The sequence below is a fragment of the Tamandua tetradactyla genome, chromosome 6 (assembly GCF_023851605.1).
Source record: "Tamandua tetradactyla isolate mTamTet1 chromosome 6, mTamTet1.pri, whole genome shotgun sequence".
NCBI lineage: Eukaryota > Metazoa > Chordata > Mammalia > Pilosa > Myrmecophagidae > Tamandua > Tamandua tetradactyla.
In genome coordinates, this window is record NC_135332.1 from 87,554,325 (window position 1) to 87,568,325 (window position 14,001).

General features: G+C 37.9%; 1 protein-coding gene across 7 annotated transcripts in view; it reads left to right on the forward strand.

Annotated features, from left to right (window-relative positions):
- Positions 1 to 14,001, forward strand: part of TRAPPC9 (trafficking protein particle complex subunit 9) — an 889,500-nt gene that overhangs the window by 463,057 nt on the left and 412,442 nt on the right. For 3 of the 7 annotated variants that reach the window (XM_077166715.1, XM_077166713.1, XM_077166712.1), the window contains one exon: positions 11,115 to 11,195. The exons of the other annotated variants lie outside the window; for them this stretch is intronic. In XM_077166715.1, coding sequence (XP_077022830.1) covers positions 11,115 to 11,195 — 81 coding nt within the window. The remainder of the gene's footprint in view (positions 1 to 11,114; positions 11,196 to 14,001) is intronic. 7 annotated transcript variants of the gene reach the window in all.

The following is a 14,001-nucleotide window of genomic DNA, read 5'->3' on the forward strand; positions in this document are numbered from 1 at the left end:
GTGGGACCATACAGTATTTGTCCTTAAGTTTTTGGCTGGATTCACTCAGCATAATATTCTCTAGGTCCATCCATGATATTACATGGTTCATAAGTTTATCTTGTCTTAAAGCTGCATAATATTCCATCGTATGTATATACCACAGTTTGTTTAGCCATTCTTCTGTTGATGGACATTTTGGCTGTTTCCATCTCTTTGCAATTGTAAATAATGCTGCTATAAACATTGGTGTGCAAATGTCCGTTTGTGTCTTTGCCCTTAAGTCCTTTGAGTAGATACCTAGCAATGGTATTGCTGGGTCGTATGGCAATTCTATATTCAGCTTTTTGAGGAACCGCCAAACTGCCTTCCACAGTGGTTGCACCATTTGACATTCCCACCAACAGTGGATAAGTGTGCCTCTTTCACCGCATCCTCTCCAGCACTTGTCATTTTCTGTTTTGTTGATAATGGCCATTCTGGTGGGTGTGAGATGATATCTCATTGTGGTTTTGATTTGCATTTCTCTAATGGCCAGGGACATTGAGCATCTCTTCATGTGCCTCTTGGCCATCCATATTTCCTCTTCTGGTAGGTGTCTGTTCAAGTCTTTTTCCCATTTTGTAATTGGGTTGGCTGTCTTTTTGTTGTTGAGTTGAACAATCTCTTTATAAATTCTGGATACTAGACCTTTATCTGATATGTCGTTTCCAAATATTGTCTCCCATTGTGTCGGCTGTCTTTCTACTTTCTTGATGAAGTTCTTTGATGCACAAAAGTGTTTAATTTTGAGGAGCTCCCATTTATTTCTTTCTTTCTTCAGTGCTCTTGCTTTAGGTTGGGCATTGATCTTTTACCCTACCACTTTGCTGTACTCATTTATAAGCTCGAGTAGCTTTGCTGTAGAGTTTTTGGCATTTTTGACCTACAGTATCATGTAATCTACAAACAGGGAGAGTTTTACTTTTTTCCTTTCCAATTTAGATGCCTTTTATTTCTTTTTCTTGTCTAATTTCTCTGGCTAGAACTTCCAGAAAAATGCTGAATAACTGGTGACAATAGGCATTCTGGTCTTGTTCCTGATCTTAGAGGGAAAGCTTTTAGTCTTTCTTCATTGAAGATGATGTTAGCTGTAGGTTTTCATATATTTCCTTTATCATGTTAAGTTCCCTTCTATTCCTATCCGTTGAAGTGTTTTCATCAAGAAAGGATGTTGTCATTGCTCAGTGTATACCTGGAGGAGCTGAGTGTGGGGACACAAATACACATTTGGACACTGGTGTTTCTGGCAGCAGTGTTCCTGATCCATAATGGATGGAGGTGGCCTAAGGGTACAACGAGTGGAATGGAAGGGGGAACTATGGTGTATACATACAATGGACTACTGAGCCACCTCAAAAAGCAGTGAAGTTGTGAGGCAGGCACCTAGATGAATGAACCTTAAGAGCTGTATGTTGAATGAAATGCCAGAAACAAAAAGACAAATATTATCATGCTTCAGTTATATGGACTAACTATAATATAAAAATTCTGTGAACTAAAATCAAGAGCCTGGGTTATCAGGTTGAGGCTGATTGTAAAGGGTCCTAGATTGTAAGCTCTTATAGCATTCACATATTTTCAGGAGATGTAACTGTTAATACCTAAATTCTCAGATACTGAGCTGTTTTATATAATGTGGTCTTTCCCAGAACTTTGGGTATTCACATGACACCTGAGACTCAGATATGAAAATCAGCAGTACCCCAAGCAGGAACTGTTTAAAAAGTTGATAAAAGTGTTCAGACTTCGAGTAGAGATATGAATGAAGCTGATTGGGATAGGACTAAGGTGTATCAGAAGAGTGGGTAAAGGATGATATCATCCATATTTTAAAGCTTCAACTTCTGTGCCAGAATAAAGGGAGAGATGTTTATTTGGTGCAAAATTTATATTTTGGGTAGTGCATTTCCTAATTTAATTTGTATGGTCAGTTTAGTTGAACACCATAAGTACATGGAACTTGAATATGGCCTGAGATTGTGTTGGTTTGTCCAGGTTAGTGTGATGCCTTGAGTGATTTGAACAGTGAATAAAGAAGTATTTGCAAGATCCCCTTACAGGAATTGGGAGAAAGGGGAAAAGTTACTATTTCCCCATTTGGAGAATTTTTGATCCTTTTGCAAGCATAATGGGACCACCAAATCAATAGGCCAAGCCCTCAATCTTGGGGTTCACCCCTATGAAGCTTATTACTGCAAAGGATAGGCTAAACCTACTTAAAATTGGACCTAAGAGTCATCCGCAGAGGACCTCTTTTGTTGCTCAGATGTGACATCTCTCTCTAAGCCGACCTGGCAAGTGAACCCACTGCCCTCCCCCTCTACGTGGGCCATGACTCCCAGGAGTGCCATGTCTCTCTGGCAATGTGGAACAGAAATCCCAGGATGTGCTTGGTCCTGGTATTAAGGGATTGAGTAAACCTTCTTGATCAAAAGGAAGAAAGAAATGAGGAAAAATAAAGTGTCAGTGGCTGAGAGATATCAAAAAAGTTGAGAAGTTATCCCGGAGGTTATTCTTATGCATTATATAGATATCCCTTCTCAGTTTATGGTGTATTTGAGTGGCTAAAGGGAAGTAGAGCTGTGTTCCAGTAGCCTTGTTTCTTGAAGATGATTGTATAATGATAAAGCTTTTACAGTGTGACTGTGTGATTGTGAAAACCTTGTGTCTGATACAAGGTTTTATCGAGGTTATGGACATACAAAATTGAGTAAAAAATATTGATAAATAATAAACAAATAATAAGAGGAGCAAAAGTTCAAATAAATTGGGTAGATGGAAATACAGTTGTCAGTGAGAGGGAAGGGTAAGGGGTATGGTATGTATAAGTTTTTTCTTTTGTCTTTTCATTTTTTTTTTTCTGGAGTGATGCAGATGTTCAGAAAAAATGATCACGGTGATGAATACACAACTATATGATGATATTGTGAGCCTTTGATTGTATACCATGAATGGAATGTTTGTTATGTTAAGAAGATTTATGTTTGTATATTGTTTCATCAATAAAAATATTAAAAAATATGAAAAGAAAGAATGTTGAATTTTATCTAATGCCTTTTCTGCATCAATTGAGATGGTCATGTAGCTTTTCCACTTTGACTTATTGATATGGTGTATTACATTAATTGTTTTTTGTGTGTTGAACCAGCCTTGCATACCTGAAATGAATCCTACTTGGTCATGGTGTATAATTTTTTTAATGTGCTGCTGGATACAATTTGCAACTATTTTGTTGAGGATTTTTGCATCTATTTTCATTAGAAAGATTGGTCTGTAATTTTCTTTTCTTGTAGTATCTTTGTTTGGCTTTGGTATTAGGGTGATGTTAGCGTCATAGAATGAGTTAGGTAACTTTCTGTCCTCTTCAATTTTTTTTTTTTTTGAAGCATTTAAGCAGGATTGGTACTAATTCTCTCTTGGATGCTTGGTAGAATTTACATGTGAAGACTTCTTGTCCTGGATTTTTCTTTTTTTTGGCACTCTTGATGACTGAGTCAATCTCTTTACTTGTGATTGGTTTGTTGAAGTCATCTGTTTCTTCTCAGGTTGATGTTGTTTGTTCATGCCTTTCTAGGAGGTTGTCTATTTCATCTACATTGTCTGTTTTTTAAGTAAATAGTTGCTCATAATATCCTCTTATTACCTTCTTTATTTCTGCGGGGTGTGTGGTTATGTCCCCTCTTCCATTTCTGATTTTATTCATTTGTGTAAATGAATATATTTACTTTTAAAATATGTATATATTTTTAATATATATATATATTTAATATATTTTTGTCAGCCTAGGTAAGGGTCCATCAATTTTATTGATTTTCTCAAAGAACCAACTTCTGGCTTTGTTGATTTTCTCAGTTGTTTTCATATTCTCAATTTCATTTATTGCTGCTGTCATCTTCATAATTTCTTTCCTTTTTTTTACTTTTGCGTTAGTTTGCTGTTTTTCCTCTAGTTCTTCCAATAGAAAGTTAATTCCTTTATTTTTTCTCTTCTTTTTTAACATAGGCATTTAAGGCATGAACTTTCTCTCTCAATACTGACTTTTCTGTATTCCATAAATTTTGATATGTTGTTTTAATTTTCATTTGCCTTGATGTATTTTCTAATTTCTCATGTTATTTCTTCCTTTACCCACTTGTTGTTTAGGAGTATTTTGTTTATCCTGTATATGTTTGTGTATTTTCTGACTCTCTGCCTGTTATTGATTTCTAACTTCAGTTCATTATGATCCTGGAAAGTGTTTTGTATAATTTCAGTCTTTTAAAAGTTATTGAGACTTGCTTTGTGACCCAGCATGTGGTCTGTCCTTAAGAATGATTCATGAGCACTTGAGAAAAACATGTATCCTACTGTTGTGGGGTGTAATGTTCTATAGATGTCTGTTAAGTCTAGTCATTTACTGTATTATTCAAAATCTCTGTTTCCTTATTGATTCTCTGTTTAGATGTTCTATTCGTTGGTGAGAGTGGGAAATTGAAATCTCCAGCTATTCTCGTAGCAGTAGTGGTGTCTACTTCTCCCTTCGGTGTTGTCAGTGTTTGCTACATGTATATTTATGATTGTTTTGTCTTCTTGTTGAATTGTACCTTTTATTAATACATAGTGTCCTTCTTTGTCTTGTTTAATTATTTGAAGTCTAATTAGTTGCATATTAGTATACATACTTCTGCTCTTTTCTGGTTGTTGTTTGGATGAAATATCTTTTTACAAGCTTTTACTTTCAACCTGTTTTTTGTCCTTGGGTCTAATGTGAGTCTCCTGGAGAGAGCATAAATAGGTCCTCTTTTTTAAATCCATTCTTCCAGTCTCTGTCTTTTGATTGGGGTTTTTAATCTATTAACATGTTATTACAGTAAAGGCAGTCTTCTACTATTTTGTCTTTTGGATTTTATGTGTCATATCTAATTTTTTTGTCTTTTTACTGTACTGATAGTCTTCATTTCTATACTCTTCTCTACACCTCTCTCTCCTGCTTTTACCCATGTGCATGTGGTGCTCCCTTTAGTATTTCTTGTATGACTGATCTCTTAGTCACAAATTCTCTCAGTGATTGTTTGTCTGAAAATATTTTTTTTTATTAATTAAAAAAAGAATTAACAAAACAATTAGAAATCATTCCAATCTACATGTACAATCAGTAATTCTTAATAACATCACATAGTTGCATATTCATCATTTCTTAGTACATTTGCATCGATTTAGAAAAAGAAATAAAAAGACAACAGAATAAGAATTAAAACAATAATAGAAAGAAAAAGAAAAACAAACAAACAAACAAACAAAAAAAACAAAAAACCTATACCTCACATGCAGCTTCATTCAGTGTTTTAACATAATTGCATTACAATTGGGTAGTATTGTGCTGTCCATTTCTGAGTTTTTATATCCAGTCCCGTTGTACAGTCTGTATCCCTTCAGCTCCAATTATCCCTTCTCTTTTTTTTTTTTTTTTAATTAACGGAAAAAAAGAAATTAACCCAACATTTAGAGATCATACCATTCTACATATGCAATCATTAATTCTTAACATCATCACATAGATGCATGATCATCATTTCTTTGTACATATGCATTGGTTTAGAAGAACTAGCAACATAACCAAAAAAGATATAGAATGTTAATATAGAGAAAAAAATAAAAGTAATAATAGTAAAATCAAAACAAAACAAAACAAAACAAAACAAAAACCTATAGCTCAGATGCAGCTTCATTCAGTGTTTTAACATGATTACTTTACAATTAGGTATTATTGTGCTGTCCATTTTTGAGTTTTTGTATCTAGTCCTGTTACACCGTCTGTATCCCTTCAACTCCAGTTGGCCATTATGTTACCCTGTTTCTACCTCCTGCTGGACTCTGTTATCAAGGACATATTCCAAATTTATTCTCGAATGTCTGTTCACATCAGTGGGACCATACAGTATTTGTCCTTTAGTTTTTGGCTAGACTCACTCAGCATAATGTTCTCTAGGTCCATCCATGTTATTACATGCTTCATAAGTTTATCCTGTCTTAAAGCTGCATAGTATTCCATCGTATGTATATACCACAGTTTGTTTAGCCACTCTTCTGTTGATGGAGATTTTGGCTGTTTCCATCTCTTTGCAATTGTAAATAACGCTGCTATAAACATTGGTGTGCAAATGTCCGTTTGTGTCTTTGCCCTTCAGTCCTTTGAGTATATTCCCAGCAATGGTATTGCTGGGTCGTATGGCAATTCTATATTCAGCTTTTTGAGGAACCGCCAAACTCCCCCTCAGTTTTGGAGGAAAGTTTCGCTGGGTATAGAATTCATGGTTGACAGTTTTTCTCTTTCAGATCTTAAATATATCATACCACTGCATTCTCACCTCCATGTTTTCTGTTCCAAAATCCACACATAGTCTTATTGGGCTCCCCTTGTATGTGATGGATTGCTTTTCTCTTGCCACTTTCAAAATTCTCTCTTTGTCTTTGACACTTGCTATCTAATTAGTAAGTGTCTTGGAGTTTGTTTATTTTGATCTGTTCTGTTTGGAGTACGCTGCCCTTCTTGAATTTTTAATTTTATGTCTTTCATAAGAGATGGAAAATTTTCAGTAATGATTTCCTCCATTAGTCTTTCTCCTCCTTTTCCCTTCTCTTCTCTTCCTGGGACACCCACAACACGTATATTTCCATGCTTCATGTTGTCATTCAAATCCCTGAGACCCTGTTCATATTTTTGTATTCTTTTTCATATATTTTCTTTTGCATGTCAGATTTCAGATGTTCAGTCTTCTTATTCACTAATTCTTTGTTCTGCGTCTTGAAATCTAACATTGTAGGTTTCCATTTTTTAAAATCTCTTCTATTGTGCCTTTCGTTCCCAAATGTTCTTTGATTTTTTTTCAGACATTCTGTTTCTTCTTTTTGTTCACCTTTTGTCTTCTTCATATCATCCTTCAACTCGTTGATTTGATTTTTGATGAGATTTTGCATGTCTGTTCGAACAGCCTGAATTAGTTGTTTCAACTCCTGTATCTCTTGAAATGTTCCTTTGGGCCATATCTTCAACTTTCCTAGTATGACTTATATTTTGTTGGTGTCTAGGTATTTGATTTTCTTAATTAGTTCATTCTGGAGGTTGTTTTCACTCTTTTACAGAAAGTTTTCTTGCTGGATGACTTTGTTTTCAATCTTTTGTTTTACGTTCATTTCCTATTATAGACCTCTAGCATAGGTTCTGTTTTGTTGGTTATATTTTTTTCAGTTCTTTTTTTTTTTTTTCCTGTTTTTTGCTCTGTCTAAATGCAGCATTTTTTTGAGGAGGGTCTCCTCAGATGTTATAGACCCCAGTCATATTTTCCCAGACCAGATAGGCCCATGTCTCAGGAGGAGAATGTAACCGGCATCAGTCTTCGCAGAGGTTGAGACCCATAGGTTGTCAGACTTTCCTATGAAGCCTCTAGACTCTGCTTTTCCTTTCTTGTCCAGCTTGTGATGATTGTCTGCCTGTGGCTTCCCACCAGGTTAAAGTGATGAGGTACCTTTAATTTCAGCAGACTCTCCCTGCCAGAGGTGTGGTTGAGACAGAGGTGAGGCAGAAGGTGGGCTTTGATTGCTTCTGTTTTTAAGTCTCTTGGGCCTGAATGTCCTTGAAGGAGGAATTCTACTTGAGCTGGGCCCCCACCCTGTTTTCTTGGGAAAGATATGCCCTTTAGGGAATTATTTCCTTTCAAAACATGCTTTGGCTCCCTCCTTGCTTGTGGTAGTGCTGGAGCCTGAGAGTGCTGGCAGCTCAATTTAATGAGCTATTTAAGAATTAAAAAAAAAAGTAAATAAAATGCCTTTTCAGAGCCACATCCCTACTCTTTGGGCTTGCCAATCAAGAGCTTGAGTTGGTACCTGGCTCCATGTATTTCCAGGCTCTTTGTGCCCCCGTTTCTTGTGGTCTATCCTTTTTTCCCAGCCTGTTGTGCTGTCCAACTCAAAAAGCTTTTTTAAAAAAATTTTCCATTAGCCCCACCCCCTCTCTACTGGGGCAAAAATTCCTAGTTCCTTTGTGCTTATTCCAGATTTATCTGTGCTGGGGTCCTGTTTTCAGTAATCAAAATTTAATTTCACTATTGGAGCTTGGTTGAGCTAAGCCCTTGCTGCTAGTAAATTCTGTTTCCTTTCCCCTCGGGGAACCAGCCTGTGGCGCCTGTGGTGCCTGTGGTGGAGGGGCACTGGCCTCTGCAGTTTGGGGGACTTACAGTTCTGTGTGAATCTCAGCCATTCCACCTCGTCCGGATTGGCGTATGCTATCTATCTGGTCATTGAGGTTTCCCCAGCAGTTATTCTGTACTGCTCTTGCCTATTTACTGGCTACTCTGGAGGACGAACTAAATTCCACAGTTCACTATCCTGCCATCTTGCCCTGCTTCTACCTGATATTTTCAATAAAAGTATTAAATTTTATTTTACTTGGGTTTAGCAGAAGGAAAAATAACAGAAGTGAAATTTAAATAATTCTTAAATGTTGGTATGTTCGTTCATAATAAGAGAAAACTTTTCCCATGCAATCTCTTTAAGGTGGAGAAAAAGGACCAAAAAACCTGAAGAATCAGAGTATTATGTTATATTATTGAACTATATATTTCGATTTTGCAAATATTGATTTTTTTAAAGAAAAATGAGAAAGTTTATGCTCTTATACTTCCTAACATCTCCTCATTCCACCCCTACATATGGGCTACTATTTCTTTATTAAGGTTTGTAAATTTACACTCAGTTCTTTAATTTCAAGATGTGTTTAGTCTTACCACTTGTTTTTTTACCATAACTTTTCCGTTCCTGAGTTTGTTCTTCTTATCTTTTGGCTGGTAGGAGCATATCAAGACTATTTTTATTTGAGAATGATTGCCTCTTATGTGATGCATTTTATTTCATACATTATCAATCAACAACTATTTATTGAATTACTACTATTTATAAGTCGTATTTTGAGGCACTAGAGATGAGCCTTAAAAGTGTTTCTGCTGTTTCAACAACAGTAACAGTTCTGTCTTTAAAGGGCTTATATTCTAGTGGGGAGAACATTGAACAAATAAATAAAATAATTTCTGATAGTTTTAGGGAGAAAATCAAACAGTCCAATGGGACAGCAAGTCTAAGTGTGTTGGGTTAGCTGAGGCAATCAAGGAAAATTTCATTTGGAGGTGCATCTGTTTTGAGGTCGTTATAGAGAACTATGTAAAGATCTAGGATGTAAGCAATAGTTTTTGCAGTAGACAAAACAGCCAATACAAAGGACCAATGATGGAATATGGTGCTTTTGAGGAGCTGTGAGACCTAGGGAACATGGAATGTGGGCACCAGGGTGGGCCTCCTTTCCAGGGGCTTCTGTCTGGGGTGCAAGGAAATTAGAGCCAGTTTAGATGCTGTGGGAAGCCAAAGGAGGGCGTGAGCCGGGCATAGCATGCTTTAGAAAGTTCACTCTGGCTGCTGTGTGGAGTTGTATGGTGGGTAGGTGAGGGAAGGGTGGTCATATGGAGGCAAGGAGACAAGACAGGAGGCAGTGGCACTGTGTGGAGAAGTCATGGCAGGGATTAGGGCTGCAGCAGTAGAGGTAGTGAGAAGTGGTCAGATCTGGGTGCATTCAGATGTGAGCAACTGAGTGGATTTCGATGTTATTTGCTGAGATGGAGAATTCTTGGTGGGATTTATATTGTGGGGAAAAACTCAGAGATTCTTTTTAGGTTTGTTATGATTGAGTACCATTTAGACCTCCTTGTGGGTGTGCTGGAGATGTTGTACAGCTCAGTCTTGTGCTACAGTGAGAGGTCTGGGTTGCAGAGAAAAGTTAAGAGGCTCAGCAGCTTGTGGATCAAGTTTAAAACCAGCAACCTGAATGAGAGTACCAAGCAGGATGGCAAAGATAGAGCACCAAGCCTTGGGGTTGCCCCAGCACCTGCAAAGGAGCTGGCAAAGGAGATTGAGCAGGAAAAGGCAGTGAGATAGGAGGAAAACCAGGCAGGTGTGCTGTCACAGGGACCTAGAGAGAATGTCAAGGAAAATGAGGCTGGAAAACTGACTGTCGGCTTTGGTAATGGGAAGTCATTTCAGAGGAGGAGGGATGGAAGCCTAATGGGAATGATTGAGGGGAGAGTGGAAGGCAAGAAGAGGAGAAGAGCAGGCACCTCTTTGGAAGAGTTTTGTTATAAAGGAGAACAGAGTAACAGGACAGGAGCTGAAGGTAGGGAGTCAAGGGAGGGTGATGATTTAATGTGGGTGTGGGTAATGTATGATTTTTTTTTAACTTTTTAATTGTATAGTATAACATATATACAAAGCAAAGAAATAAAAAACAATAGTTTTCAAAGCACTCTTTAACAAATAGTTACAGGACAGATCCCAGAATTTGTCACCAGCTACCATACGATCCTCTCAGATTTTTCCTTCTAACTGCTCCAGAATGTAGGGAGGCTAAAAGGCTTAACTATTTTTTTTATCATCACAATCAACTTTTTTCCTTCTTTTTTTCTGTGAAAAATAACATATATATATATATATATATGCAGTAAATTTCAAAGCACAGCATCACGACTAGTTGTAGAACATATTTCAGAGTTTGACATGGATTACAATTCCACAATTTTAGGTTTTTACTTCTAGCTGCTCTAAGATACTGGAGACTAAAGAGTTATCAATTTAATTATTCAGCAATCATATTTATTTGTTAAATCCTATCTTCACTGTATAACTCCACCATCACTTTTGATCTTTCCATCCCTTTCTTTAGGCGTGTTTGAGTTATGGCCATTCTAACTTTTTCATATTGGAAACGTCTGTCGCTAATATGGGGTAGGGAGATGGAACTATCTGATGTTCTGGAGAGGCTGGGTTTCATGACTTGTCTGGACCAGGTACCCAGCTGATGGCAAGTTACCCTAGTACCTGGAACCCTTGTGGAATCTTATAAATCGCCCTAGAATTGGCTGGAATGATGCTGGTTGGAGTTCGGCAGGTTATGATAGGTAGCAAGGGCTAACTGAAACTTGTGTAAGAGCAACTTCCAGAATAGCCTGTCTACTGTATTTGAACTCTCTCTGCCATTGAAACTTTGTTACACTTCTTTTTTGCCTTTTGTTCAGGATGGAATTGGATCCCACGTTGCCAGGTCTGGATTCATCCCTGGGAGTCATCTCCCACATCACCAGAGAGACTTGGGTGATGTATGTTTGTATGTCCCTGAGTATTGCTAAGGAGAAGGATATGGTGTGGGCTAGAATGAGGGTCCTGGAGAGGAAGAACACTTCAGAAGGCCTGAGGAGCTGAGCAGCAGGGTGCCGGTAAAGGCATGGCCTTAGAAAACCAGGAGGATACTTCTTCCCCATAACAGAGAGAAGGCAGATCATAGGGTCACAGTGCTGGAGGGAGGAGTTGGTAGGAAGGGGCACCATTCTCAGTGTTCTCCACTCCATCTCCCCTCGTCTTTCTCCCCATACTCTTCTTCTTTCTCTCCCCATCTCCTAGTTCTTCTCACTACTTCCTCTTCCCCTTTCCTTCTCCCTGTTCTGTCTTGTCTGTCTTCCTCCTCCATCTCTGAACTCCTGTTGCACTTTGTTTCTTTAGATAGTGCTTATCAAAAACTGCGTTTACTGCTGTACTACCAGGTTTGTGCCTCTCAAACACAATAATCTAAGCCTTATTAGGTTATATTTGATGTTTGGCCACATTCTTTTAGCCTTAAAGAGTATGGGAAGATCTGGTGACCTGTGAAGTTGCCTTAGGTTTCAGACAGGGAAAATCAGGTAGAAAATAGAACAGTCTTACAGTTTCGTATGCAAGACTGAACTGTTTCATTTTTCATTTCCTTCTACCAGCTTATCCTTCCAAAAAGTTATAGTGATTGCAAAAGGCCAGGAGGGTAGAACATCATAATGCAGTAGCCTTAGGAGAGAGTTCTGCTAGCACTTTGAAGGAGAATGTTTATTTTTAGCAATGAATGGGACAAATGAAAGGCAGTGCTTTGACAGAGACAGACTGCAGCCTCCCACGTGGAGGGTGCACAGTCGGCCATTATTAACTGTAGTGATTGCTCTCATCTAATTTTGTAGAGGTAGGGTGAGGGTGAGGGTGGTCTCAGCTAGGCCTCATGATAAATGACTTACCCCTTCCACTCTAAGTGGACAGGCAGACAGAATGGAGAGGTTGACTTTGAAAAAAAAGCAGAATTGGTCAGCTGGTGACATCAGAATTCTGGGCTTCCCCCCAGTTGATTCTGCTTCAGAAAATGTATTTAGAGAGTGCTTATGCTGGGTTAGCAGACAGTGTTTTTCTGGTGTTTTAATTCAAGAGAGTTTTTAGTGATTCTCATGCTACTACATAAGGGAAAGACCTTGTGCATGGTTAAATAAAGGGTGTTTTTTTTGACCCCGAGAGATATTATATCAGGATGTCAAAAATGAAAGAGGTTGAATTGGAAGGGACTAAATAATTTTCAGTCTAGTCTAGTGGTTTTCAAACTTCTTTTTTTAAACGGCAAAAACCTTTCAGCAAACAAAATCTTGCAGAGAAGCCCAAAGTATAAAGCAATCTCAACTGGTGTCATTCCTTAGAAGTGGCCACGTGGGTTCTTGGAGGAACCTTAATCACTGGGTCCCTGTCACCCCTGAGAAACATCAGCAAGCACTGTGGAGCATAGTGGGAAAATCCCTCATCTTGAAGACCTCATGGGCCGTTAGCCTTACAAGGTATTTTGAGGTACAACCTGATGCTCTCTCTATATATCTCTATCTCCACTATCCACATATTGGCAGATGATTTGGCCATAGGTCATACCAACATGCAGTGAATAAGGTGAAGGTGCCAAGAATACAGTCTCAGAGTCCACAGCTCTATCCCTATCCCTGATCCCAGTCCTGTCATCTTGAGTAAGTTGCCAAACCTCACATGATTTCTTATGTACAGAGCAAGAAAAGATATAACAACTTTAAAGATTTGTCCTGAGAAATGGAAAAGAAGGTATTAGTAAAGAGCTTATCCCTGTACTGGTCCTTAATCACATCGGTACACATCTCCTGTGGGGGTGTTTGGGCATGAAGGAGGGAAGATGGCTGAACCTTTTAGGTTTTGAGCCCCAGACCCTCGGCTCAAGACAGACTCGTCATCTGAAAACCAGGCAAGACATACCTGTATGTGATTGATCACTGAGAGCCTTACTGGTCCCAGTCCTGTCCTGATGGTCAGAGAGCAACCCTGCCCATGGCAGCAGCAGGGTAACTCATAAGGCAGAAGTGGCTTTGGTGAAATGATTTATTCTGATTTTCATGTTGGTCTTTTGGCAAGGCAGGTTGGGGCCAGATCATGAAGGAGCTTGAACTTTATTCTGTAGGCTATGAGGTTTTATCAAAGGTTTTTAAATAGGAAAAGGATACATCTAGCAGATTCATTAGTCACTTGAAAACTGCTGGATTCCTGTCTAAGTTAGAAATGACTTAAAAGTAAGATTACTAATAATATTTTTATTATCCTATCTATTCAGAGTTTGTTAAATGACAATTTTACAGTAATAGAGATTTCTTTCCACTGTAATAGTATAACATGTTCACTAAAGAAGATTTTAAAAACATAGCAAAGTTGGAGAGAAAAAAAACATGGCTCTACAGAATCAGACCATTTTGATTCTGCATTCACTGCACAATTTATACTCTTTTCTATTCACAGTAGTAATAATAATAGCCACCATCTACTGAGTGTTTACTATAGAATAATTAGTATTCTAATCTTTTTATAATGTGGAAACTGAAGATTTTAGAGTTTGTGGTTTGACCAAGATCACATAACTAGTGAATGGTGGAAGATTTGAGGTCCTGACTCTGTGTCCAAGGTTCTTGTTCTTTCCATTTTACCAAGTTGTCTTTATCAGTTTGTATCTTGCCTTCTTACTTCAAAGTTATAACAGAAGCATTTCCCCCAATATTTTCAACATTTATTATGAACATAATTTTAATGGCTATATAATATTTCATTATATGG